General features: G+C 56.1%; 4 protein-coding genes and 1 long non-coding RNA gene across 12 annotated transcripts in view; 2 read left to right on the forward strand and 3 right to left on the reverse strand.

Annotated features, from left to right (window-relative positions):
• Positions 1 to 610: 610 nt before the first annotated feature.
• Positions 611 to 4,878, forward strand: LOC144367673 (uncharacterized). The gene is made up of 2 exons (XR_013427210.1): positions 611 to 3,512; positions 4,191 to 4,878. It is a non-coding gene; the product is annotated as an uncharacterized LOC144367673 (long non-coding RNA).
• Positions 4,879 to 5,131: 253 nt separating this feature from the next.
• Septin12 (septin 12) lies at positions 5,132 to 12,064 on the reverse strand. The gene is made up of 9 exons (XM_078024892.1): positions 10,700 to 12,064; positions 9,104 to 9,229; positions 8,958 to 9,039; positions 8,318 to 8,455; positions 8,060 to 8,177; positions 7,873 to 7,968; positions 6,116 to 6,212; positions 5,487 to 5,538; positions 5,132 to 5,414 (listed from the first exon to the last, which is right to left on the reverse strand). The coding sequence occupies exons 1-9, from the start codon at positions 10,896 to 10,898 to the stop codon at positions 5,213 to 5,215; spliced, it is 1,110 nt and encodes a 369-aa protein (XP_077881018.1). The 5' UTR covers positions 10,899 to 12,064; the 3' UTR covers positions 5,132 to 5,212.
• Positions 12,065 to 15,153: 3,089 nt separating this feature from the next.
• Positions 15,154 to 16,149, forward strand: Smim22 (small integral membrane protein 22). Of its 3 annotated transcripts, none has more exons than XM_040278341.2 (4): positions 15,154 to 15,285; positions 15,536 to 15,686; positions 15,772 to 15,851; positions 16,051 to 16,149. In XM_040278341.2, exons 2-4 carry the CDS (start codon positions 15,551 to 15,553, stop codon positions 16,090 to 16,092), a joined length of 258 nt encoding a protein of 85 aa, XP_040134275.1. In that variant the 5' UTR covers positions 15,154 to 15,285; positions 15,536 to 15,550; the 3' UTR covers positions 16,093 to 16,149. The 3 variants fall into 3 exon arrangements, with proteins under 3 accessions (XP_040134275.1, XP_077881029.1, XP_077881030.1); XM_078024903.1 differs by having other exon boundaries at positions 15,205 to 15,289; XM_078024904.1 differs by having other exon boundaries at positions 15,206 to 15,285; positions 15,549 to 15,686.
• Positions 16,150 to 16,390: 241 nt separating this feature from the next.
• Rogdi (rogdi atypical leucine zipper) lies at positions 16,391 to 21,969 on the reverse strand. 2 transcript variants are annotated; one of them, XM_005327145.5, is made up of 11 exons: positions 21,728 to 21,961; positions 21,572 to 21,643; positions 20,666 to 20,748; positions 20,377 to 20,431; positions 19,619 to 19,699; positions 18,736 to 18,831; positions 17,852 to 17,950; positions 17,397 to 17,510; positions 17,274 to 17,323; positions 17,059 to 17,185; positions 16,391 to 16,803 (listed from the first exon to the last, which is right to left on the reverse strand). In XM_005327145.5, exons 1-11 carry the CDS (start codon positions 21,770 to 21,772, stop codon positions 16,762 to 16,764), a joined length of 864 nt encoding a protein of 287 aa, XP_005327202.1. In that variant the 5' UTR covers positions 21,773 to 21,961; the 3' UTR covers positions 16,391 to 16,761. The 2 variants fall into 2 exon arrangements, with proteins under 2 accessions (XP_005327202.1, XP_077881017.1); XM_078024891.1 differs by lacking the exon at positions 19,619 to 19,699 and having other exon boundaries at positions 21,728 to 21,969.
• A 218-nt stretch (positions 21,970 to 22,187) lies between these two features.
• The window catches only part of Glyr1 (glyoxylate reductase 1 homolog), a 32,975-nt gene continuing 30,094 nt past the window's right edge, over positions 22,188 to 25,068 (reverse strand). For all 5 annotated transcript variants that reach the window (XM_078024882.1, XM_078024881.1, XM_078024880.1 and 2 more), the window contains one exon: positions 22,188 to 24,267. In XM_078024882.1, the coding sequence (XP_077881008.1) occupies positions 24,193 to 24,267 (75 nt within the window). In that variant the 3' untranslated portion in view covers positions 22,188 to 24,192. The remainder of the gene's footprint in view (positions 24,268 to 25,068) is intronic.

The raw sequence follows: 25,068 nt of genomic DNA on the forward strand, positions 1-25,068 counted from the left end.
GCTCAGAGATAGAGCACTTGCCTAGCATGTATGAGGCACTGGGTTCAATTCTTAGCACCGCATGTGAATAAATAAAGGTCCACTGACAACTAAAAAACATTTTAAAAAATAATAAAAGGTGAAGGGAGAAAGAAGAAACATGCCGATGTTTTTGCCCAGGAAAAAAAGGTCTCCCAGGTCGACTCATGCATGCCTTTCCTCCCCAAATAATATCCCTTGCCTTGCTACACCCCCAGACCTTTTTTTTTTTAAATTTTTATAATTAGTTGCTCAAAACATTACATAGTTCTTGACATATCATATTTCACACTTTGATTCAAGTGGGTTATGAACTCCCATTTTTACCCCATATACAGACTGCAGAATCACATCAGTTACACATCCACTTTTTTACATACTGCCATACTAGCGTCTGTTAACGTCTCCCTACAACGCTGAGGCTGGCCTCGAATTTGCACCCGCCTAATAGGCGCAGGAGGGGGCTCACTGCCCACGTCGGCTTCCGGGGAGGGGTCTCAAAACGGAAACCTGCTCAGGCCCCGCCCCTTCCACTCGCGCGCCCCTCCCCTTGGCCCAGAGCCACCCTAGCGTCTCCCGAGTCTTTCTCAAAGCCTCGCGCGAGGTCGGTGCCCGCCGGGAGCGGAAGTCTCGGGCGCTGGAGGCGGTGTGGAAGGCGGCCGGACTACACTTCCCAGGGTGCCTCGCGCGAGGTCGGTGCCCGCCGGGAGCGGAAGTCTCGCGCGCTGGAGGCGGGGTGGAAGGCGGCCGGACTACACTTCCCAGGGTGCCTCGCGCAGGCCCAGGCGCTCCCGGGCTGAGCACGTGCCGGTTTCGGTGAGGGGCGGGCGTCGTGTCCCCGGAGGATGGCAACGCTGCCTCCGGTGGCCGCGTCTTTGTCCCCGAGAACCGGCCGGTCCCTTGCGCGCCCTGGCCGCGGTGTCCACACAGCGCAGCGCAGGTTTCCCAGGGTGTTGCAGCTCGTTCGCCGGCTTAAAAGCTGCTCCTTGTGTCCCCGAATGGTCCGGCCGAGGTGACCCAGCTGTGAGCCTATGCTTGCTTCAAGTGTTCCAGCAAGACAGACAGACAGTGAACAAAATAACTGCACTAATTGTTTACTCACATCTGTGGTCAGTGCTGGCCAGGAGAGTAGAGTGGGCAGTGGCCGCTCCCTCCGCCTCGGCCGCAGTGGGCGTGCTGGGCCCGGCAGGCCTATGTCCACTTGGTAAGACACGGAGAACGACCTCGCGAAGCTCGGAGGCTCGCTGACCAGGCTACAGCAGGTTCCTCGAAGCCGGCTTTGAGGAAGGTGGAGGAAATCCTTGTCTCAAGTCCCCATCTCCAGGGCCTCAGGGGGCTCTGAAAGCACCGTGACAGAAAAGCGGTGCAGTGGGACACAGACAGATGTTTCACAAGGCTCTTGGCTTTTTTCTTCCAAGAAATCTTGTGCTTCCTTGTCACATCAAAGGGAACAGCATCTGCCTTTCTTTTTTTTTTTTTTTTTTTTTTTTTTGTGGTACCAGGGATTGAACCCAGGGGTGTCTAACCACTGAGCTGCATCCCCAGCCCTTTTTTATATTTCACTGGAGACAGAGTCTTCCTGAGTTGTTCAGGGCTAAGTTGCTGAGGCTGGGTTTTTTTTTTTTTTTTTAAGAGAGAGAGAATTTTTAATTAATTAATTAATTAATTTTAGTTTTCTGTGGACTGAACATATTTATTTTATTTTTAACTGGTGCTGAGAATTGAACCCAAAGCCCCACGCATGGCAGGAGAGCGGTTACCGCTTGAGCGACATCCCCAGCCCCTGAGGCTGGGTTTGAACTCACCTCCTGTGAGTCCCTGGGATTACAGAGTGCACATCTGCATTTTTTCCCTCCTAGTACTGGGATTCAACTCAGGGGTGCTCTGCCACTGAGCTACACCTCAAGCCCCCCCCCCCTTTTTTTTTTAAGTTGTAGATGCACACAATACCTTTATTTATTTATTTTTATGTGTGCAGAGGATCCAGCCCAGTGCTAGGCAAACGTTCTACCACTGAGCTACACAACCCCAGGCCTTAAGCCCTTTTCATTGTTTTGAGACAGGGTCTCACTAAATTGCCCTGGTTAGCCTTGAATTTGTGATCCTCCTGACTCAGCCTCCCAAGTGGCTGGGATTACAGGTGTGATCACACAACAACTGTTGCATTTTCTTTTTTGATGAACACATTACTATTTAAACTGAGGCTAGGAAAGGCGTTGCAGAGGGCCTTTGGAATTCAGCCTACCCCAGAGAGAGGGATGTTAAAGGTGGGACGAGAGATCAGGGTAAGGCTTGGAGAGGAGTAGGAAGTAGCTCCAAGAAAAAAAATTTTTTTTTTCAAGAAAACATTTTTTTTTTTTAAATATGCCTCCTGGAATCACTGTGTTCTAGTTCTCTAGAATCTGTAAATATGTTGTTACCTTATTTTGACAAAAGGGATTTGGCAGGGGTGATGGAATTCAGGATTTTGAGATGAAAGATTATTCTGGATTATTTTGATGGGCCCAATAATCACAAGAGTAAGGGTCCTTATAAGAGAGAAGCAGAGGGGGACTTGACCCAGGGGAAGGCAGTGTGGCCCTGGGAACAAGGGGTTAAGCTGCTGGCTTTGAAAGTACAGAAAGGGGGGGCTGAGGCTGTGGCTCAGTGGTAGGGCACTTGCCTAGCATGTGTGAGGCACTGGGTTCGATTCTGCACGTGTAAGCAAATGAATAAAATAAAGGTCTCCACAACTAAAAAAGTATTAAAAAAGAGAGAAAGGGGGCACAAAGTGAGGAACCGAGCTCTAGGAGCTGGGGAAAGAAAGACGTCGTCTCCTCTGGAGCATGTCCTTTCTCAGATTGTGATTCGGGCCCTTTTACTGGAGCCCTAAGGCAAAGACCCTGGCTCTGGGGGTCCTGACAGACCAGTCTCTTCCACCTGTCCCAATATGACAATCAAAGAGACAGGCAGTGGCCAAGAGTGGGACAGGAGCTTTGATCAGTGTGGCCACCGAGGGAAGAGCAGATACCCAGGTGCAGTGGCCAAAGATCTGTCTTCAATAGTTGACCGTCATTGTGAGGTTTAAAGACAAAGGGAACAAGGCAGTGCTGGGGGTGGGGGGCTTGCTTGGCTCTTGCTTGGCTCAGGAGTTGCATAGCTGAAGGAATGTCTTGTTTGTGCCACTGTCTGGTTGATCCTTATCTCAGGACAGTTCTGGGAAGTTCTGGGAAGGTCAATTCGCTCCCCTTTGTGGAATGATGGCCCCTGCATAGGGTGGGGGGGCAGCCTCAGCTCCTTCAGAAGCTCCCTCAGCTTCTGTTTAGGGGCAGACCCATCATGGGGTAATCTACTGAGACTCACTGTTGCTTGGGGGTAGTTTCAGTCCCTTGTCATAAAGATGCTTATCACTCAGACCTGTGGTTCCTGGAATGCAAACTGACCACAGAAGAAAGCTACTCAGAAGAAAAGTTGAAGAGGCAGTTGGAGTCAGAGGCGGGCAACATGGTGGCTAGGTCAGTGCGGGAGCCCTCCTCTGCCCAGTGATACTGATGTTAGACTCTGACAAGCCTCCAGTATGTGCTGATTTGTTACAGCATCCATAGGAAACTAATATGGTGGTATGGGTGTCCCGTGGACAGGTACATTGTTTCCCACCCTTCTCTGGGAACCTTGGTAGGATACTCTGCACACCTGTGCACAGCTATCAGTGGTTCCCAGCTGGACATACTGTGTACCCCCAGGGGACTTGTAGCAATGTTTGGGGTCATTTATAGTTGTCACAGTGGGGGAGTTGCTACTGACATCTAGTGGGTCCAGAACAGCGATGCTGCTGAACCTCCTTCAGTGCACAGGAGAGCCTCCTCCAGCAAAGAATGATCCAGCCTCTAACGTCAGTAGTGCCGACTGGAGGCTGGCAGGGCTGGTGTAATATCCATCCCTAGAAACGCACTTGTGGTGCCAAAGAGTGTGCGGTTTTGAAACACTGTAGCCATTGTCATATTGCCTAAGGCTGATCTCAAGCTGGGGAACATGCTATGGGATGGGACAGTGTTTCGTCCTTTGTGCAGCCATGTGCCACCACTAAGACGTTTGTTAGAGCGTGTGTTAGTCCTCCATCAGTGTGACCAAATACTGAGATTTAAAAAAAAAAAAAAAACTGAAAGGTTTTTTATCTTATCTTCTGTATATAGGGGGAGTGGGGAAGTACTGGGATGGTCGAGAACCCCTGAGTGCTGTACCACTGAGCTCCATCGGCCTCCATCGGTTGGGGAAGTCAAGGAGGAGTTGACCTGTAGCTAGGATACCGTTCTGCTCACCGTTGTCACCGAGGAGTGCTTCAGCTCCCGTCACGTCAAGTCCATCCCTCCTGGAGGATCTTGGCAGAGGACAACTCGCACACGGCCACAGGTTCTCCTCCCTGGACTGACGCTCGCTCCGTCCAGTTGCCACCCCCTCTGTCCGCGTGCCATTTCTCGGGTTGTGGCAGGCACAACAAGAACTGTGGAGTTTGGTCGGAACACCGACACCACGGAGAGGGACACAGTCCCCCCCGACCCCCATTGTGTAGCTGCAGAGCCTGAGGCAGGGGAGGACAAGGGGCTGGCCGCTGGGATCTCCTGCTCACCATGTTGGTCTGCTAGGGCAGGAAAGAAGGAAGGCAGGGCCCACATGGCTCAGAGTGGCTCAGGGAGGACAGCCCAAGTCAGGCCACCGAGGACGTGGGGGAGTCGAGTGTTCGTGGCCTAGTCCCAGGCCAAGAGGAGAGGTCGGGACAAACGGGAGAGCCCCATTTGTAACTGGGCTCTGGCTCAGGACAGTGGGGTTGACTTCCTGAGGATCTTGGGTCTCATGCTATTAAAAGAGAAAAACAGAGCCATACTTTTCTCTGAGGCTACCTCAAAGAAGTCATTTTCAAGCTGGGCTGGTGGCACACACCTGTAATCCGAGCGGCTCTGGAGGCTGAGGTAGGAGGATCTCAAGTTCAAAGCCAGCCTCAGCAATGCCATGGCACTAAGCAACTCAGTGAGACCCTGTCTCTAAATAAAATACAAAATGGGGCTGGGGATGTGGCTCAGTGGTGGAGAACCCTCAGTTCAAGCCCTGGTACCGCCCCCCACAAAAAGGAGCACAGTTTCTAATACAAAGCAGTGTCCACCTTTAATAGGTATTGTATTGGGGGTTGGGTGCAAGGACCTGGGGAGCCTGCAAGTGCTTAGAACTCATCCTTGGGATCCTCTTGGACCCGCCTTCGGACCTTCAGGGGTGCAGGGGTGGTCAGCTGTTGGGTGGAGGCGGGGCCCAGGTTCACCCAGCCCGGCCCGCTGGGCAACAGGTGGCTCTCGTTGAGCCTGACGACTCGGTAGTTCTCATAGTGGACGTTGTGGGTGATGTCCTTCAGGTCTTGGAGGTGGGAGCTGGGTGGTGAGAGGCAGGTCAGCCCTGACCACGGTGGCCCCGCGACCCCTTCCCGGCCTCCCAGGCCTCACCGGATGAGCAGATCTCTCAGGAGAGGAAACTCACAGTGCGCCATATTCTCCACTGCAAGACACGGGCCTGAACGTGGCTCCAGCGAGCACTGAGCGAGCCCCACCGTGTGCCGAAGCCCTGTGCCCCACCCCGGGCCCGTCTTGCCCCTCTGCCCTTCCCTGGGTGCTCTGAGTCAGCCATTCGTTCATCCGCTGTCTGGCCTGGGGCAGTGGCCACTACGGCGAGCTGCGGAGCCAGGGAGTGAGCCCACCTTCGCTGCATCAGATTTCGCCCATGGTACCACCCATGGCGGACACGCGTGTCTAACGACAACGTGGTAGCTCCTGCTACCCAGCCTGGCCCTTGGCAGGGCCCTTTGGCTCCCTCAGCTAGTGCCCCCCAGTGTCCCTCCCTGGGTGATCGCCTTGTCAGCTGGGTGGGGACTTGCACCCTGTCGGTCCCCGTATTCCTGCGATGCCTATTTGACTGGAGGAAACTGAGGCCGAGCCAGACAGCTCGCCTGGGCTCCCGCTCAGGTGTGTGTGCTGCCGTCTGTGGACCTCGCCGCCCCAGCCCAGGTCCCTAAGGTGCAGGCCGGGCTCTGGTTCCCGCCCCCTCCTCAGTGCGTCTCCAAGGTCCCCACACTGACCTTCCACGATGCCCCACTTGGTCTTCCGGCCCAGCACGCACCTCCCGTTTACCATGTGCTCTCGGTCTGCACCGACCACGGCGAAAGGGATCCGCTCCTAGGGGAGGGGAGGAGGAGGCACCTGGGAGGAGGCTGGGGCACTGTCCTCAGTGGGAGGGAGCACGGTGTTCGGCGTCTAACCCGCGCCTGCTCTGCCTCAGCTGTAGGTGAGGGCACCAGCAGGTCGGTCGGAGGCCTCTGGACGTTCGCAAGGCATTTAGCATAGTTCAAGGTTGGCAGAGTAGCCTTGGAAACTGTCTGGTTAATAACCACAGTAATAATATAATCTCGGGGCCGGGGTGTAGCCCAGCGGCAGAACCATGCTAAGCATGTGCAAGGGTTCCATCCCCAGCACTGCAAAAAAGTAAGAAATAAAAGGGGCTGGGGATACAGCTCAGTTGGTGGAGTGCTTGCCTTTCATGCACAAGGCCCTGGGTTCGATCTCCAGCACCAAAAAAAAAAAAAAAGAAAAAGTATAACATATGTGATCTATAAACATATCTCATTGCACATATACCATACATATTCTGAATTCCATGTGTATTCCTTATATACGTAAGTATGCAATCCTGCTGACATTGAACCTCCAACCTGTGAAACGAAACGGTCATCTCCACCTGGGGTCATCATGAGGGTTAAAACAGACAGGTGTGCACAGGGAGGTCATGAAGCAAGTTGGGCTTCCTCAGCTTTATTCTGGCCTCCTTCTAGCCACGGGATCCCGTTTGGGACATATCCACTTACCCTTCCTAATTTCCATCCTGTGTGAGGCAACTTGAGGCCCTCACTAGAGGCCACACTGATATGGTCACCCTCTTTTGGACTTCTACCCTCTAAGACTGTGATCTAAATAAATTTCATACCTTATAAATTGTCCAGTCTCAGGTGTTGTATTATAGCAAATGAAAACTGACTAAGACACCATCCCAATTGGTGTGGTCTTTCCCTGTGGTTTTGAGATTTGGATTTCCCTCACAACTGATGATGTTAGGCACCTTTGTGTGTGTTTCTTAGACATTTGTATACCTTTGTGTGTGTTTCCATGTTTCTGGAAGGTGAACCTAAGCCCTTACCACTGAGCTACAGCCCCAGTCCTTTTTATTTTTTATTTTGAGACAGAGTTTTATTAAGTTGCACAGGATGACCTTAAACTTTTCATCCTCCTGCCTCATCCTCTCAATCAGCTTGGGTTACAGGCATTTACCACTACCCGTCTTTTATGTATTATTATTATTATTATTTTTTTTGGTGGTGCTGGGGATTGAACCCAGGACCTTGTGCATGCAAGGCAAGCACTCCACCAACTGAGATATGTCCCCAGACCTCTTTATGTATTCTTGGGGAAATGTCTATTCAGATCTTTGGCCTTGGCCTGCTCTTTTTTTTTGAGTGCTGGGAGTTGAGCCCAAGTACTCTACCACCGAGTCACACCCCCAGGCTGTCAGCCCGGCAATCACCGGCACCACATTCACAGTCCTTGCCCTTCAGGCTTTTGTTGTTGAGTTGTGAGAGTTCTTAGGATACAAGCCCCTTCTTAGAGATGTGACTTGCCAACATTTCTTGGTTTTCTGTGGATTGTCTGATGTGAGCCATTTCTTGCTCACCTTGAGTTTGTAGACGGATGCAGTTTTGTACCTGCTAGAAGTACACGTGCATTTCCCTGAGTTGCAGAGAGAGAGCCCAGTTCCACCAACGTTCTGCCCCTTGCAGCTTCTTACCCGAATCTTGCTGTTGAGGATCCTGTCATTGATGTCCTCGTCGAAGCATTTCTGTGGGTACACATCAATGCAGTGATTTCTCAGGTCTTCCTGGATCTGCCAACCAAACATAGGCGACCTCAGCCCATCCTGCCCACCCTGCTCTCTGCCACACCGATCCCAGCCCTGCCTTGAGCACCCAGATCACCCTACTCCTGAAGGCCTCTCGCTCCTCAATGGTCAGGCTGTCAGCCCGGGCAATCACGGGCACCACATTCACAGTCCGGCACAGTCTCTGCAGGAACTCGATGTCCAGGGGCCGCAGGCTGCCCAGGCAGGGCAGGGACAGTGGTGGCGGGGATAGGGAATAGTGAGAGGCTACCCAGCCCGAGGCCCACACTGAGACTCCTCCTCCTCGTGTCTGCCCTAGGTGGGGGGCCCTCCCTGGCTGGTCCAGCCACCTCACCAGTGGCCAGTGGGCGGCACGAAGTACACGCAGCAGTGCACCCGGGTGTCGGGGATGTGGCGCTGCCGGGTGATGAGGATCTCCTCTTGCAGGTACCGTTCGTACTGCTCGTTGATGTAGCCCAGAATCGGGTCCCAGCTGGGCAGAGAAGCCCCCTCAGAACAGACCCCCAGAGCCCCCAAGAGTGGCTCAGTCCCCTTACGGCCCTTTGTCAGCCCTTTGCCTCATGGGAGACAGACAGACCCCTGCCATTCTCCCCTGAAGCCTTGGCTGACAGCACCTGCTTTGCAGGGAAGGGAAGCTGCCTGCCGTGGTCTGAGCCACTCCCAACTTTTTTTTTTGGCATGGGGATGGAACCCAGGGGTGTGTTACACTGAGCCGCTTCCCGGCCCTTTTTATTTATTATTTTTATTTTGAGACAGAATCTCACTGAGCTGCTTTGGGCCTTGCTAAGTAGCTGAGGCTGGCCTTCAACTTGTGATCCTCCTGCCTCAGCCTCCGGAGCCGCTGGGGTCACAGCCTGTGCCACCACGCCTGGCTGGCCTTCAGTTTTAGATGGCATGGCCAGGCCTCTCTGGAGCTGGGTGTCTCCCAGGGGTCGGAGGACGGGTGGGAGCTGGTCGCCCACCCTGGGACCCACCACTTGTCGTTGTTGATCTGGTCCCCGAAGCCAGGTGTGTCGGTCACGGTGAGCTTCAGCTTCACGCCCTTCTCCTCGATGACTGTGGGGAGAGCAGAGGGGAGGGATCGGACCCAGCGGGCGGGGGCGGGCCGGGGCTCACTCACCGTGGGTCACCGAGTGCAGCTGCAACGTCTGTGGCATGGGCGTCCCCAGGCCCGGCAGGCTCGACTTCCACACCTTGGACTTGAACAGGGTGTTCACCATGGTGGACTTGCCCAGCCCGCTCTGCCCTGGGAGCGACCAGAGGACAGCAGTCAGGGGCGGGCACACCTCAGGCAGCCTCTCCCGCTCCTGACCCCGCGGGATGTTTCAGAAAGCAGACTGTTTTCCCAGCCCAGTGTCAACGCAGTCAGGTACCCAGGGTCACAAGCGTCCAGCTCAACATTTTCCTCCCCTTTGCTTATTGAGGTAAAATTGACGGCAAAAATAGCCGTTATCGTTTTCAAGTGCACGGTCAAGTGGCAGTACTCAAGAGGCACAGGCAGAGGACTCCAGTTGAAGGCCAGCCTCGGCAACTCAGTGAGACTCTGTCTCAAGATGAAACGATTTTTTGCTTTTTTGGTACCAGGGATTGAACTCGGGGGCACTCAGCCGCCGCTGGGCCACATCCCCAGCTCTTTTTTGTATTTTACTTAGAGACAGGGACTCACTGAGTTGCTAGCGCCTCACCGTGGCTGAGGCTGACTTTGAACTCATGATCCTCTTGGCTCAGCCTTCCAAGCCGCTGGGATGAGGGCCTGCACCACTGCGCCTGGCAGGATAAAATATTTATTGATTTATTTTTTGTGGTGCTGGGATTGAACCCAGGGCCTTGTGCGTGCCAGGCAAGCACTCTACCAACTGAGCTCTGTCCCTAGCCCAGGATAAAATAATGTTTTGAAAAGGGCTGGGCAAGGAGGCTGGGGATGCAGCTCAGTTGACGGAGTGCCTGCCTCGCATGTACAAGGCCCTGGGTTTGATCCCCAGCACCACCACCAAAAAAAAAGGCTGGGCACGTAGCTCAGTCGTAGAGTAGCCCTGTTGAACCAAAAGTAAAATAAAAGTGGCATTAAATCTCCTCCCAGTACCAGGTAACCACCACCTCTCCTTAGTTCCAGAACACTGTCATCACCCCAAAAGGAAGACTGCGACTGCGAAGCAATTGTTCCCTGTTCCCTCCTCTCCCAGCCCCTGACCCCCTTGTCTGCTTTCTGTCCCTGTGGAATTGCTTGTTCTGGATGTTTCATGTAAACGGAATCATACAATATCTGGCCTTTGGTGTTCGGTTGCTTTTCCTTAGAATAATGATCGGTCATACTGTAGCCCACGTCCATGCTTCATTCTTTTTCACGACTGAATAATATTCCACTGTATGAATAAGCCAAGTTTTGCTGGCTCAGCCACCCACTGATGGGCATTTCAACCAGTTTTTACAAGTGAAACCCAGCCACATCAGCATCCATGACATCGTATCAAGATTGCACTGGGGTCCCAAGTCCAGGAATCTGACCCTCCCCGCAGACCCTGCTTGCCTCTTGGTGAGTGATTTTTTGTCTGTAACAACAGTTTCCCAGATTTTCCACTGTAGCACTCCCATGAGGTGCCATGGCCAGGCTCCCTGCCGAATGGGGACCCTGAGACTGAGGGATGAGGCGACACTCCCGGGCCCACAGGCCTTGTCCCTGTCCCCCGGTCCTGCCGCCTGTGAGCCCCTCACTCACCCACCACCATGATGTTGAACTCAAACCCCATCTTCATGGCCTTGATCTTCAGTTGGTCCAGCACAGCCTCGATGCCCACAGAGTCAGAGGCCTCGCAGGGCGGGGTCCTGGGGCTTGAGGGTCGCGAGGAGCACGGGGAGAAAGATCGCCTCAGGGGATCCATGGGCCCAGGCACAGCGGTGCCGATGGCGCCTGTCATCGGTGTGGAGGGAGAAGCCGTCTGTGGCTGGGCTTTCTCGTTTCTGAGCACCGACGCCACATTCTGTGCCCCCTGCTCTGCCCGAGGCCCACCGTCCACGGCTGGGGAGACTTGGACCCCCACCCAGAGGCGCCAGCCCAGAGGCCTGCCCTTCCCACCCCCAGCGCAGGTGACTCTGGGTCTAGGGGCTCTGCGCGCAGGCAGGCCAAAGCCCGGGGGTACATTGTGGCTGGATGGGGTCCTGGAAGGGGCCACAGGAAGTGGGGGGTGCAGCAAAGGGCTCCGCCCAGCAGGGACCTCGGAAGGGGGCTCTTGGAGGAGGTGCCCCACTCTCCCCCGGGGGACACATAAGCAGAGTGAGCAGAGCTGGAGAGCCAGAGAGACACGTGAGAGCGAAGGGGACACAGACACAGAGGGACTGACCAAAGCCCAGGCTGCGAGGGCCAGGGAAGACGGCCTTGGAGAGAGGACAGTGGCCAGCCCAGCAGAGGAGCAAGAGAAAGAATCAGCCTCTGGTGGCGCCTGGCGGAGTCCCTGTGGGAGCCACTGGGGTCCTGGTGCACGTGGTGGGGGAGGGGAGGGTGGCAGTTGACCACAGAATCCAAGCTCAAGCCTCCGCCCTGTGACCCCCACCTGCAGCAGGAGAGGCCAAGGAGGCGGCCGTCCTCCAGGCCCTACCCTGCAATGCCTGGACGCTGGCCAAAGCCCACTACCACCCCTATGTGCGCCGAGGTCCCCACGGTCACCGGCTGGGCTTGGTTCCTGAGTTCATGCCCTTAACCACTCTGCCGGGGAAGCACACCCAGACCTCCACAGAACACCCGTGCATTTTCTTTTCCTTTTGGACCGGGGACTGAAACCAGGTGCCTCCTGTGGAGCCGCGTCCCCAGCCCTTCATGCTCTTTGAGGCAGGATCTCCTTAAGTTGCTTAGGGCCTCATCGCTAAGTTGCTGTTGTTGGCCTCGAACTTGTGGGCCTCCTCCTCAGCCTCCTGAGCCGCTGGGATTACCACACCTGGCCCGGGTATTTTCTTTGGTCCATCAATTGTTGTTACCATCATGTTTTTAACTGCATCATTGAAAAACCAAGAGATCTGGCTGGGGACATAGCTCAGTTGGTGGAGAGCTTCCTGGCAGGCACAAGGCCCTAGGTTCAATCCCCAGCACCACACACACACACACACACACACACACACACAAAGAAACAAACCCAAGAGATCAACCTAGAAAAGAGCACTTACCCTGCTCCTGGCGTTGCTCCGGGGGCCCTGGGATGCGGCTGGAGTATCACCCCTGATTCACAGATAAGGGAGGTCATGCTGGGTGTGGTGGCGCACACCTGTAATCCCAGTGGCTCGGGAGGCTGTCGGAGGATGTGAGTTAAAAGCCAGCCTCAGCAATTCAGCAAGGCCCACGGTAACTCAGTGAGACCCTGTCTCTAAATAAAATACAATAAAGGGCTGCGCATGTGGCTCAGTGGCTAAGTGCCCCTGGATTCACTCCCCAGTACCAAAAAAAAAAAAAGAGAGAGAGAGAGAGAGAGAGAGAGGTCACACATAATTGAGGAAGTGGCTGGGCTGGGACTGAAGGCAGCCACTCGACTGAGTCCTCCTGCTTGTCCTCCCCCCCCTCTTGCTCATGGAAATGTCTGGATTTCCATTTGCATCTTAGAGATGAGAACCCTGGCCGGTCGTGCCCTCTTCAGGCAGATCATGTGTTACAGCAAACCTCTAGAGACCGCGGGCTCTCTGACATCAAAGGGTTTATTGAGTAATGACAGGTGCTAGGCAGACAAGGCGCAGGTCCTGGGGCAGGTCCCAGCGACTGCCAGCATCCCTCTACGTGGTGGGTGGAAAAGGTCCCCAGACCTGAGTGGAGGGACTCTTCAAGGTGGTGGGAGGGCCGGGCAAAAGCAGGTGGAGCTGTGAGAGAGGAGGGGCGTCTAGGCTCCTGGATCAGTGGAGGTCATCAGTGGAGGTCATCAGCGGAGGTCAACAGCCCAGGAAGTTTATGAGTTGACACATAAAGAGGGTGTGAGGGCCCACAGCTGACTGTGGTGGACTGAAGCCCAGGTGTCCACCCTCTTGCTTTGTCATTGAGACGGCCTCCACGGTGCTGATGGAGTCCACTTCTGAGCCCCACCCCGCCTGGGACTTCTCCCACCAGGGTCTAGCCTCCCTGCCTCGCTCAAGCTGCCATGTTCTTTCTTTCCTGCTTCCTGGCAGCTGACTTTGGAAGCCCTCAGCAATCCTCTGACCCCGGCGCTGGCAGACTCTCTGTAAAGGGGCAGACAGACCTTATTTGGGGCTTTGCTGGTCCTCAGGTGTCTGTTGCAAGGACTGCTCAGCTCTTCCCACTGCAGGCGGCTTGGAGGGGCCGCGTGTTGCGTGTGCAAGGCTGCAGCCTGGGATCTGCCCTCCTGCTCTACCCCTTGGACTTGCCCCAGCACTGTCCTCCGTGTCCACTCCGTTCCCTGGCCCCCACTTCCTTGTGCTCAGACACCACAGGCTTGGAGGGCAGAAACAGGAAGACCAGGCCAAGCCTGCCTGGGCCAGGGTCCTCTCAGCAGGAAGTCTGGAGGCCCCTCTGCAGGGCTCCTGAAGGAGTGGGTGCGGTGGTCTCCCAAAGCAGAGCGAGTGGGGACTTTGCTAGGGTTAGGGTTAGTTGCTAGCAGAGACCAGATGGATCCAGTCACCTGTGGGCTGAGTCTGGGGATGTCCCCTAAAGAAACGAGCCTCTGGGCAGAGTGTTCCCGGGCAGCCGGCCTTCTGCAGGACTCTCTCACCCCTGTGCATGAAGAGTAATTCGGAAGTCGGGAGGGAAATGTCCTGGTGGCCACCGACAAGGACTGTGCGGTGCTGGCGTAGTCCAAGCCTTCCAGCAAACGCCGCAGACAGCGTGCTGACCTCAGGAAGTGCCGCGAGGTTGGATGAGCTCAGCTGTGTGGAGCCTGCACAGGAGCCCGCAGAAGCTGCAAGTGGGAGGTGATCCCACACAGCCATTTAGTACCCGTCCTCATGTTGAGAATGCTTCGGCGAATCCTGGTAACCCGCAGAGGTGGACCTGTTAATGCACTCATCTTACAGATGAGGAAGCAGGTATAGAAGGGTCAGGGAACATGCCCAAGCATGAATGTTGGTGATTTTTTTTTTTTTTTTGGTACCAGGGATTAAACCTAGAATTGCTTTATCACTGAGCTACATCTCCAACCCTTTTAATTTTTGAGACAGGGTCTCCTTAAATTGATGAGGCTGGCCTTGAACTTGTGATCCTCCTGCTTCAGTCTCCCCAGTCTCTCAGGATTACAGGTATACAATACCAGACCCCGTTTAATTTTCTTCTTCTTTCCTGCTAAGCATTAAGAACCACAAGAACAAGAACTAGTGTCCGCCTGGTTTTTAGCCCTGCCTCTGGTCCCCAGTGGCCAAGGAAAGCAGGGAGGAGTGAGGGCTACTTCTGCTGGGGAGGGTCATAGGTGTGAAGGTCAGGGGCGGTGCCCTAGGGAAGACCTCATCTGAAAGCGTAACCACTTCCTTGTGTAAGATCAGGCGAGGCAGGTGAGGCGGGCAGCCACCAAAGGAGGCAGACTTAAAAAGGCCACGGAAGGAGGCTCTATTGAGATATCACTCCCAGGTGGAACTCGATCAGACCCACAGAGTGGACAGGAGAAGGGTCTGAGGAGAAACCGAGTGGAAGCCTGAGCGGACTGGACTTTTATGGGGCTTACAGCAGGAAGGGAGGGGCTTGGGAGGTGAAAAGGTGTTTTTAGAGTCTCTTGTCCTGCTGGAGCTGGTCAGGGGAGCTGGCTGAACTCCAGGATTGGCCAGGGGGTCCTGCTGATTGACAGGTGTTAGTCAGGAGATCCTGCTGATTGACAGGCATTTCTGTCCGGCGCCTGATTGATGTTTCTTTCCTGCAAGGGTTGCTTTGTTCTAAGTCACCACCACAGACCCGACACCTTGCAAGGGTTATTTTTAAGAATGAAAGATGTAGTGTGAGGCCAGCCACATCACCCCAGCTGCCCAGAGAAGGGAGTGGACCCTGGCCAAGCTCCTGACCCCTTCCCTCCGCCTGTGCTCTCTTCTTCCTCTGGCTCTCTGTCCCCTTCTATCCACCAAATCAAAGGGCACTGAGTGCCCACCTGTTCCAGGTTGCCTGTCTGGTATGTTGAGAAAAGGTAAAAATAAGATCTTGTGAAAGAAGGAGCGAGCAGTACCCGGGCCAGCTGGGGCCTTGGGCCCCTGTCCCCAGGGTCTGGCAGCCCCGGCTGGCCCTGGGGAGGGCGGGGCTGGTTGCCAAGGCCTCAGGTGGTGTGGATCCGGAAGCAGGAAACAGTCTGTGCTCTCAAGGCTGGAACTGCCTGGCCAGGGGAGCAAGGCTTCCAGGAGGCAGGTGGCACCTGGGGGCAGCCCTGGGGGGGAAGAGGGAGCAGGACAGGGCTGCAGGGGCCTGTCTGGGCTGCAAGGGTGGGGCTAGAAGAGGAGTGGGAGGCACGGGGCCTGAGGCAGGGCCGGCTGAGGGACAGGTGGTGAGAGCTGGGCAGTGGCCGTGGCCGGGGACAGGGGGAGCAGAGGGGCTGGGCCAGGGAGGCCTGAGCTGGCCCAGGGTTCTAAGGTCACCCTCTGGGGGCTGGAACAGCTGGTTTCTGCAGAGATGGGCCTGTCTGCGGAGGAGCTGAGGCAGGAGCTGGAGGTCACAGCCCAGGAAGTGCTGGGGAGACTGAAGAGCCGCCACCTGTTCCAGTCCGAGTGGGACACCGCTGCCTTTGTGGTCTTCCTCATCTTCATGGGTGAGTGTGGCCGGTGCCCTTGGACCCTAAAGGCCCATCCCAGGGCTAGGCCGGAGCCCATATCTGCACACCTGTTCTGCTCCAGGCACCGTGCTGTTCCTGCTGCTGCTGGTCATTGCCCACTGCTGCTGCCACTGCTGCTGCTCCTCCCCCAGGAAGGTGAAGGTGAGCCCAGGGGGGGCATCCCGGGGGGGGGGGCAGCCCGAGTGGGGCAGCAGTTGTAGCTCTCCTCCTCCTAGGTGGCCCCATTTCCCAGGACTGATCCAGGAAGGCAGCCTGGATCTGCATCTGCACCAGGGCTGGGCAGGGCCTGGAGGGGCGGCTGGGAACCCAGCGATGCCCACAGCACCCCTCTGCCTTACAGGAGAGACCTCAGGGAGTGGACAACTTGGCCCTGGAACCTTAATGCCTCTCCCTTGGTTTGTGTCCTGCTGGTGATGGTAACAAAACTGGTGTCTGCCCAGAGCGTGTGTCTTGATTGTTCCTAGCCCTGCTGCCCTGGGATGCCCGAGCGTTCCTCCAGGTCACCCAGTTCATGGTCTCTGACAGGGGGCCTCAGCTCCCAAGCGGAGCTCATCCCCTTCCCACTTGGCTCATGGACAACCAGGGGACGGACCACGTGTCCCCAGATGGGTGTGGAGAATGGGGTGGGAACCACTGACCACCAGAACCCCAGCTGGCCCCAGGCAGACAGAGACCAGGGCTGCAGGCAGCCTGATGATCTTTATTTCGTAGAGGCTGCCCGCAGGGCAGAGCGAAGTCAGGGCACTAAGCACATTCCCCGAGCAGCTTCCACCTGCTGAGCCTCCTTCCTTCCTGCCATCTTCTGCCAAATGGGCTGGGCTGCCTCTCATCTCCCGGAGGAAGCTGCGGCCCTGGGCCTGCGCTGTGGACACCCTGGGCCATCTTCCCAGCCCTGCTGCCAGAGTTCATCCCGGTGTGCAAATGGTGGGGCGAGGGGGAGAAACAGCATGAGGTGCCCGCTCCAGGGGCACCACAGAGGAGTGTGTATGGGGAAGGGCCTCCATTGGGCAGGAGCCACCCTCTCGGGGGCCAGGCTCCTGGGGCAGCCTGCTCAGAAGGGTCTGTAGCTCCAGTAGCTGGAGAACACGGAGATCTGCAGAGGGAGTGTGTGGTCAGTGGGTGCTGGGGCTCCCCTCAGCTCCAGCCCCCTGCTGCCACCTCCACGACCAGGTGAGAGTCAGGTCACCTGAGGGCACAGTGTGAAGTGAGGGCCCAGCAGCACTGTGGCCCAGCTGCCAGGTGTGTGGGAAAGTGGGCCACTCAGGTGTGCCACATGCCCTCGGGATGCTCTCCCCCACAAAAGAAGGGGCTCTGCCCTGCTCCTCTCGCCCCCCAGCCCCCCGCACACCTTGTCCTTGAGCTGCTGGCAGAGCTGCAGGGAGACGGTGAAGTACACCAGGGCGTCATTGAGCCAGGGGACCACACACTCCACCTTGTGTACGTGGCTCACCTCCAGGCGCTGGGCGCCCCACTCGCTGGAGAGGAGGTGCGGGTCCTGAGGGCTGGCCAGTCCCCGGCAGAGGGGTGGCAAGGGGGCGCCCCAGGACCCCTCCCGGTACTTACAACATGGCCCCGGGGCTATGGAGCACGGAGCCTCCAGCTGGGCGGAAATTCTAGGCAGAAACACAGGACCCGTGAGGCCGAGGCGAGGCCCCGGCTGGCGCTCTGGAGGCAAGGTCTGCTCACCTTGGTGGAGTTGGGCTGCAGGGCGTGCAGCTGGTACACCGTGAGGCACAGCTTGTTGAGGTTGATGTAGACGTTGACCAGCAAGTCCGACGGCAGGCTGGGGGCAAACATCCTCTGGGGAAGAAGGGGGGTGAGGCCCCTCCCACCAGGCTGCACCCCTGCTGCCTCCTAGACCCCCAGCACCCAGCCCAAACCCGCACCTGGGACCAGGGTTTCAAACTTTCCCAGGTGCCCTGGGATCCTCCTGTGCTGTTGAGTTTGGAACCATGGCCCAGAGCAGAGCAACACATGGGGTGGGGACACAGGGTGGCAGTCACGACTGTGTTCCCATAAACCACAGACACTCAATTCAGACCCCTGCAATTTGGGGTCGGCACTTGTGTCCTTTCCAGGGGACAAGCTGGACCTGTCTGTGGGACCCCTCTCTTGTTGTGGGGGCTGCCCGAGGCACTGACCGTGAGGCCGCTGGCGGCAATCTCAGGCAGGGTGAGGGTGGCGGGGGTCGTGAGCCGGTTGCGGGCTCGGGTCAGCTGCAGCATCACAGCGTCCATGAGCTGGGGAAGGTGGCCACAGCTGCTGTGAGGGCCACTGGTCTGGTCCCCACCCTCCCTAACAGCACCAGGGAGCAACGGTCGTAGCCCTGCTCCTCCTAGGTGGTCCCAGTGCCCAGGAGCAGGGCTGGCGACAGCCGCCACTCAGAATCTGCTGTGTGGGGATCTTGGGCACTGGCCCACAGGAGGCAGGGCACAGGCTTTATGGATGGGGCATAGGCAATGAAGGAGCTGAGAAGAGGAGGTGCTAACCCCACTTGGATGCAAGAGGCCAGTGAAGGCTTCCTGGAGGAGGCTCAGTTGAGATCTTGAGTTTTCCCAGGTGAGGAAAATAACCCTCCAAAGGGGTAAGCTAGGTCATACTGCTGGTGAACAGTAGAGGCACTGTGAGCCCTTTCTTCCCTTGCCAGGGAGCAAAGCCCTGGCCAGGTCAAGAGCCCCACCTTCCATGTCTTCTAATGTTCATGGAGCCTGTTGGTCATGGAGGTTCAGAAAGGGTGGATGAACCACCCAAAGACACACAGCAAGTCAGAGGCAGAGCTAAAGCATTCAAGTCAGCTCTTCCCACAAGTAAATCTCTTGCTTTGTCTTTGTCATTAATTAAAAGCTTAACTCTGGGTCCCAGAGAGTGAGCCACTACGTGGTAGCTAGATAAGTGAACACTGAGAGGGGAAGGATCATCTTCGGTTACACCTGAGGATATGGGCCAAGGTCCACAGGCACAGGGCTCCCTGAGAGCCAGGGGGCCAGTGCTCTCCAGGGGCCTCGACTAGATCAGGGCAGCTCACCTTGAGGACTTCAGCGCCTGTTTTGAACTGGTAGTTCTCATCCCGGTTGGCGAGGAGGTAAATAGCTTGGCTCACGTGGTTCCTCGCATCCTGGATCTGAGAAGAGCATCCATGAGAGGTTATGGGGCTGGGTGCCATCAGCTTCAGAGCAGCTGCATCTCTGGGAGAGGCTGGGCCAGCACACAGTGGGGACCTGACTTCCCAGGAGACAGCATCAATCTGCTCAGCTGAGTCCTCAGGGGCAAGGCCCTGGCCTATGCTGGGCCTGAGGTGGGCCAGGTCTCTGCCCTTGTGTAGCTCACCTTCTAAAGCACAGACGATTGCAGAGGAAGTCCACAAGGGGACAAGGTTGGGGAACTCCCAGAAGGGCAAGCACAGTGAGGTGGGATGCAGAGGATGGGGTCAGAGGGGGCCCCTAGAGAGGCAACTCCTGGCTTGAGGCCTATGTAATAGGCAAGGCCAAGGGGGAAGGCTCCTGGCAGGAGATATACACACAGGCCAAAGCACTGAGGTGCAGCCCAGCCTCAGAAAAACAGCCCAGGAAAGAGGCTGGGCCCATGGCCTAATCCCTGATAGGAAGCGTGATCTTGGTCCCAGAGCCATGAGAAGTTCCTGGAGGAGTGAGTGACTAGTTTAGGGGCACCATCAGCTGACCCCGCTGCGCCAGAGGGCCCCTAGGCAGGACAGGTTCTTTCTCCCTATGTGGAGCAGGCCCTGGGGCTCAGGCACCGCCCACCCCAGCTCAGCTTCGCTGCTAGGCAACTCCCTCCCAGACTTGCTGTGGCCACAGATCCCCATGGCCAGCCCCAGGAAGGCCCAGCGTGTGGGCCTGTCCCTGCTTGCCCCTGCGGCCTGTGCCCTGGCCAGGCAGGGGCCGGGTCACCTGCTGCAGCTTCCACTGCTTGTCCTCTCTGAAGGCCAAGTGCAGCAGCTGGTTGTTCCGGGGCATCTTCAGATTCACGTCCTGATGGGCAAGAGTGGAATAAGCAGGGCAAAGGAACATCCTATTTTGGGCCACCCTGTGCCCCGGAGCTAGGGGCAGGAATGGAGTAGCTGGTGGTTCAGTCCCCACAGGGCGAAGGGTCTCTCAACATCTTTACCATAGGGGCTGAACAGGGAGGCAGAAAACAGGAACTCAGGCCCAGGAGGACTCAGAGAGAAGGAAAAGGGAAAAGAGAGGTTGAGAAAGGGGAAGAACTGTAGGAGAATGTGGCCTTTGTGTGACAGGGGGCAATGGGGAGCATCTGTCAAGGGCAATAGACTGAAGCCACTGAAGAGAGGGACCTTCCCCCATGGCTTGGTGCCTGGTTCAGGGCGGGGCGTAGACAGGCTCAGACATTTGGATGATTCACCTTTGATCCAGGGCCAGCCTAATCCTGCCAAGGCTCACGTTTCATAGGATCCAGACGCCAGGCAGGGCTGGGGGCAAAGTAGTGCCCTTCCCTGAATCCACATGCCAATCCCAGGAGAAGGTGCAGGGGGTACTGTCATTTTACAAACAAGTAAGCCCAGGCCTAAAGAGGCCAAGAGTCTTGCCCAGAGTCACACAGATGGCTGGGGGACAGCTGAAGGAATCAGGAGGCCCCCCCCAGCTCTTCCACACTGACAGTATGGGAGAGGAGAGGGGCCCGAGGAACTCACCGCCTGGCTGAGGGCATCTCCTTGCAGAGTCAGCACACCCTTCACCTGGTCTGTGCTACAACACGTGGGGGTCAGCGGGTGGGGGGTACCCACTGTCCTCCCGACTGTGGCACCCTCCCAGTGGACCGCCCTCTGCTGTTCAGCATTCTCCCTGGCTGTCATACTGTGCATTCCGTACCCAAATTAGCTTGCAGGACAGAGCCATGACCAGGCCTCCTGCCCCCAGGTACTCCAGGAGTCCCCCCAACTAAAGAACCCCTCCTCCAGGTGTCTGCCCACCTCAACTCACCTGCAGCTGCCCAGGATGAAGTTCTCCTGCTTGGCAGGCCCCTCAGTGCCTGAGCCTGGAAGAGTGAAGCGGAGGGATGCCTCCTGCAGGGGACAAAGAGCACCTCGGTGAAGTCCACCCAAGTCCAGCCAGGATGCCTTCAGAGTGCCCCCAGGCCCCAGGTCATGAGAGGGGGGCATTGTGGGCTGGCTTCACCTGGAGCCTGGGGCTTAGCTGAGGTAGATGGCCCTACTCAAGGCTCCAGGGCCCCTTCCTGAACACAGCCTGAGTTTCCAGTCCCAAGGGAGCCCAGACTTGCTCAAACCACACTCCTTGAGCACCTACAGGACAAAGGGTGGTCCCCCCAGCTGAGCTGAGGTGCTGGGGTGTGAGAAGCCAGTGGTGGAACAAGACAGTAGTTAACCGGCAGTTCTGGGTCATACTGCCCAGGCACTGCGCCGGACATTTTTTGTGAGATAAATGTCTTATTCATCTTCACAATAGTCCTGTGAAGCCTGTACTGTTATCTCCCTTGGCAGACGAGGAAAGAGAGGCTCAAAGAGGTTGAGTAATTTGGCTGAGATCACACTGCAGGGAAGAACCAGGGATCCTTCAGCTTTCAGATTAAATGTCATTGCTTTCAAAGGAAACCTTCTTCGCCCAAGCCCCGAGGGATAACGCCAGGCGCTTGCTTGTCACCTCTGCACTTGGCTGCTTGCGTAATCAGGTGCCGACTGCTTGACCCCAAGTTCACTGAGGCGGGGGCCTCGTCAGAGTACCGCCGCGCCCCGTTGTCAGCTACGGCACGACTAGTGACAGGGGCCCAGTGGGAGGGGGCGGTCGCAGAGCCTGGCAGGGTTGGGGCGCAGAGGCCGGGGGACAGGGCCGCAGGTGGATGGGCGGGCGGGCGGGCGGGCGCGCACTTACCTTGAGGATGTCCTGCAGCTGCCTCAGCACGGCGTGCACCTCGGCGTGCAGCAGCCAGCGGAACTCCTCCTCCTGCCGGGACAGCGCGGGGTCACTGCCTGGCCCGGCCCGCCGCCCGCCGCCCGCCGCCCGCCGCCCGCCGCCCGCGCGCCTCACCAGCACCGTTCGCTCCGCCGCGGTCGCTGCCATCGCGGTCGCCATCGCCGCCGCCCAGCGCCGGTCGCAGCGGTCCGCCGTCTGTCCCTCAGCAGCGCCCGCCCCGCCCCTTAGCGTCGATTGGCAGAACGGGCGAAGGCCCCGCCCCCTAATAAGCGATTGGCCGGCGACTACTGTCCCGCCTAATGCGACCTGCGGGCGCCCTGAAACCAGGCCGGCTGCAGCGCAAGCCGGTTGTCCCCTGCTCCAGGGACCTAGCTGACCGCAGCACTCGGGTGGGACGTTTTGGCCGCCGGCCCCGCCCCACCTCCGCCAGGGATTGGCCGGCCGGGCGGCCCGCCCGCGCTCGGCCTCGCCATTGGCCCTGTGCGCCGCCCCCGCGAGCGCGGAGCCATCCGCAAGCCTGGTCCCTACTCGGCAGGTCCCCAACCCAAGCTCTGGGGCTAGCGTGGCACAGCTGTTACCAAGAAATGTTTTATTTTTTTCTTGCAGTAGCTTTGTTAATTGCACAAAATCATGTTTTTTTTTGTTTTTTGCCATTTAAACATTATCACACAATCCTATTCTGAAAGACAAATGTTCATTAAAAACAAAGCAAAAATAAAAATTCACAACCTTAATCACCTAGATTTGTCATTTAAAGGAGGCTTAAAGGAAAAAGGGAAGGAGGGCTTTCTTACAAGCTTTTCACAAGTGTCACATTTTCTCCTTAAAAGGGAAGGGTTTCAAAACAGACGAAATAGCTTAAACAGAAATATTCATAAAAAGGAACTATACAGAATTGTCAACAATATTAAGACAACATTGACTAACCGGTTTCATTACAGCATCTTCCCCTACCCCACCCTCTGTGTCCTCCAGGACTAGGACAGGCTGTGTTCAGACAGACGAGTTCAAAATCCCAGTGTGAAAGAACAACTGTGCGGAACCGCAGGGCGTCTTCTCTGTCCCACCCCATGTCCTCCATTCTAAAGAGTGGAAAAGGGCCAAGGTTGTGAGGGGGAGAGACCCCACACCAGTGTGGCCACCTTATATATATAGTTACATATACTTCACTATAAATGCTGACCTTGGGCAAATTGTGACTTTGGAAAACCCAAACCATGAGGGAGAAAAAGGTGACATCCTTTGGGTGACTTCTTGTTCTCGAGCAACATTCTAAGCCCTTCTGGTCCCCATCCAAGGAGAAATGTCAGGGCCTTGAGGATAACCCCAGCTCCACCCGACGGTCTACTAGACCAGGCTACATTAGACCCAGTTCTCTTCCATCCTAACAGACTCAGGGCCCAGGAAGCACCCAAGACCATGATGCTAGCTGAAACGAAGATACCCGTTCCCTATCAAGAGCTGAGCCCAAGAAAAATGCTCATTGTTGGTTAGGCTGGGTCTGGGCCAAAAGACAGGACAGACAGACCTCTGTGGGAAGAAAAGGGGAGGAAGGAGAGGTGGGGCATGCAGGGAAGGCTGGGGCAGGTGGGCCGGTTCAGAGTGGCTCTGCAGAGCCAGGTGAAGAGATTGTGGCATAACGGAAACAGGAAGAAGCCATCCCTCCTCTTCACTGCTCACTGGCGCCCTCAGGACCCCCTTCCCAAGGGCTGGAATGCAAATCCAAACACTAAAACAGCCTGGTAAGGAGCAAGCTCCCACTGCAGGGAGTCAAGGACCTCAGGCTGGCAGAGGCTTGCGAGTGATGGTGGCATCTGTGGCGGGTGCTGAGCAGCAGTGAGGGGAGCCTGGCAGCTGTGCTCACCTACAGGCTGGCCTCTTGCTGCTCTTCTTGTGGAGCCAAAGCCTGCTGTGTGGGACTGTCAGTCTCGTCTCAGTCCACAAAGGCGTTGACAGAGTTAGCTGCGTGCTGATAGCTTAGACGTGAAAATCCTCCTCAGCTGGTCACCTGCGGCTGGAGGGCCCGTGGGAGCCTCCATCAGGAGTCTCTCTGCTGGTTCATCTTGGCCCAGAGCCTTTTCCTGCAGGGGTCCAGCGGGGGACACGTAAGCCTCTCTTCTGGGGAAGCTGTGGGAAGGCTTCCAACTCTCACTGTTGATTCTAGTTCCTCAACTGGAAAGGGTCTGAGATAAGACAAGCTTGGAAGAAGAAAAAAGCCAGGCAGCAGTTTCTGGGCAGTTTCTATCCTGGGGTGAGAGCCAGTGTGTGCACGTGTGTGTGTGTGTGTGTGTGTGTGTGTGTGTGTGTGTACATGAGCACACGTGTGAGAACACACGCCTCCTAGTCTGGGGCCCGTGTCCAGCACAACAGCTTCCTCACGAGCCAACCCTGCTGACACCCCTCCCTCCCCAGGGCCACAGGGGAGGGTGCTGCTGTGTGCTGTGCTGACGGCAAGTCTCAGAGTCTGTATAAAAGGAAATGGAGACAGGTGGACTGGTCCAGAGCCACGTCCTGGGACCCTGGCCCCACATCAGGAAGAGGGGCCAGAGGGAAGACGGGAGGGGTGGGGTGCCAACGGCTTAGTGTATGTAGGCCCGGTACACGGCAGACATGTCGTTGTCAGACTGGTCCAGTGCCTTGGCTCTTTTGTACACCTAGGAAAAAAAGACAGTGGTTCATCTCTGGCCAGAGCTGCCTTAAAGACTGTTCTAATTCCTGCAGGCAGTTCTAGATGTGGCTAAGCAGGCCACAGCTGGGTGCAATTCCTGGCTTGAACTTGGATAAAGTACCTCAGTTTTTCTGGTCCTTACCCACTGCTTAATATGGAGAAGGCAACAGTACTGACCTCATGAAGTTATTTTGAAGATTAAATAAGGTATGTAAAGTACTCAGTATTGTTAGTAATTGTGGTATGGTCCCTTGCTGTAGATGACCCTCCAAGGACATCCTTTGGTTGCTGTCTTTGTTTTCTCTGCATGAAAGACTTGTCCCTCAAAAAGCCTGGCTCCTTGAGGCTGGGGATATAGCTCAGTTGGTACAGTGCTTGCCTCACGTGCATAGCACAAAGCCATGGGTTCAATTCCCAGCACCACCAAAAAAAAAGGGACCTTCCACCTAAGCAGCAGCTGCACCCAGTTGGCCACCTACAGGGCTGGCTGCCAGTCTATCAGAGCCACCACCATGGAGGGCTCACCACAACTCCCAAAGCTACCTTTTCAGATGAAAGAACACTATCACCAGCAGACCTGCACTGTAAAGAATTCTAAAGAAAGTCTTCTAGCTGAGAGTATTTCCTCTCTCTTATTTCAGACAAGAGAAACTCAGTTCTCAATGGAAATGTTAAATACAGGGAGATATAAAAATTATTTTTTCCTTTTTTTGGAATTAAACACTTAACCATTGAGCCACATCCCCATCCTTTTTTTTTTTTTTAATTCTTTTAGTTGTAGATGAAC

Source organism: Ictidomys tridecemlineatus, chromosome 10 (genome assembly GCF_052094955.1).
Source record: "Ictidomys tridecemlineatus isolate mIctTri1 chromosome 10, mIctTri1.hap1, whole genome shotgun sequence".
NCBI classification, from domain to species: Eukaryota; Metazoa; Chordata; class Mammalia; order Rodentia; family Sciuridae; genus Ictidomys; species Ictidomys tridecemlineatus.

What these genes read in the sequence shown, in the direction of transcription:
- Septin12 (XM_078024892.1), bottom strand. Translation starts at nt 10,898, where the DNA reads ATGACAGGCGCCATCGGCACCGCTGTGCCTGGGCCCATGGATCCCCTG. An exon ending in GCTGCACTCGGTGACCCACG is followed by an intron (nt 9,040 to 9,103) that starts GTGAGTGAGCCC and finishes CTCTCCCCACAG; the next exon opens with TCATCGAGGAGAAGGGCGTG. An exon ending in CAAGTGGGGCATCGTGGAAG is followed by an intron (nt 5,539 to 6,115) that starts GTCAGTGTGGGG and finishes CGTGTCTTGCAG; the next exon opens with TGGAGAATATGGCGCACTGT.
- Smim22 (XM_040278341.2), top strand. Translation starts at nt 15,551, where the DNA reads ATGGGCCTGTCTGCGGAGGAGCTGAGGCAGGAGCTGGAGGTCACAGCC. An exon ending in GGTCTTCCTCATCTTCATGG is followed by an intron (nt 15,687 to 15,771) that starts GTGAGTGTGGCC and finishes GTTCTGCTCCAG; the next exon opens with GCACCGTGCTGTTCCTGCTG. An exon ending in CCTCCCCCAGGAAGGTGAAG is followed by an intron (nt 15,852 to 16,050) that starts GTGAGCCCAGGG and finishes TCTGCCTTACAG; the next exon opens with GAGAGACCTCAGGGAGTGGA.
- Rogdi (XM_005327145.5), bottom strand. Translation starts at nt 21,772, where the DNA reads ATGGCGACCGCGATGGCAGCGACCGCGGCGGAGCGAACGGTGCTG. An exon ending in CAGGCGCTGAAGTCCTCAAG is followed by an intron (nt 17,951 to 18,735) that starts GTGAGCTGCCCT and finishes CACCTTCCCCAG; the next exon opens with CTCATGGACGCTGTGATGCT. An exon ending in GCCAGCAGCTCAAGGACAAG is followed by an intron (nt 16,804 to 17,058) that starts GTGTGCGGGGGG and finishes CTCCCTCTGCAG; the next exon opens with ATCTCCGTGTTCTCCAGCTA.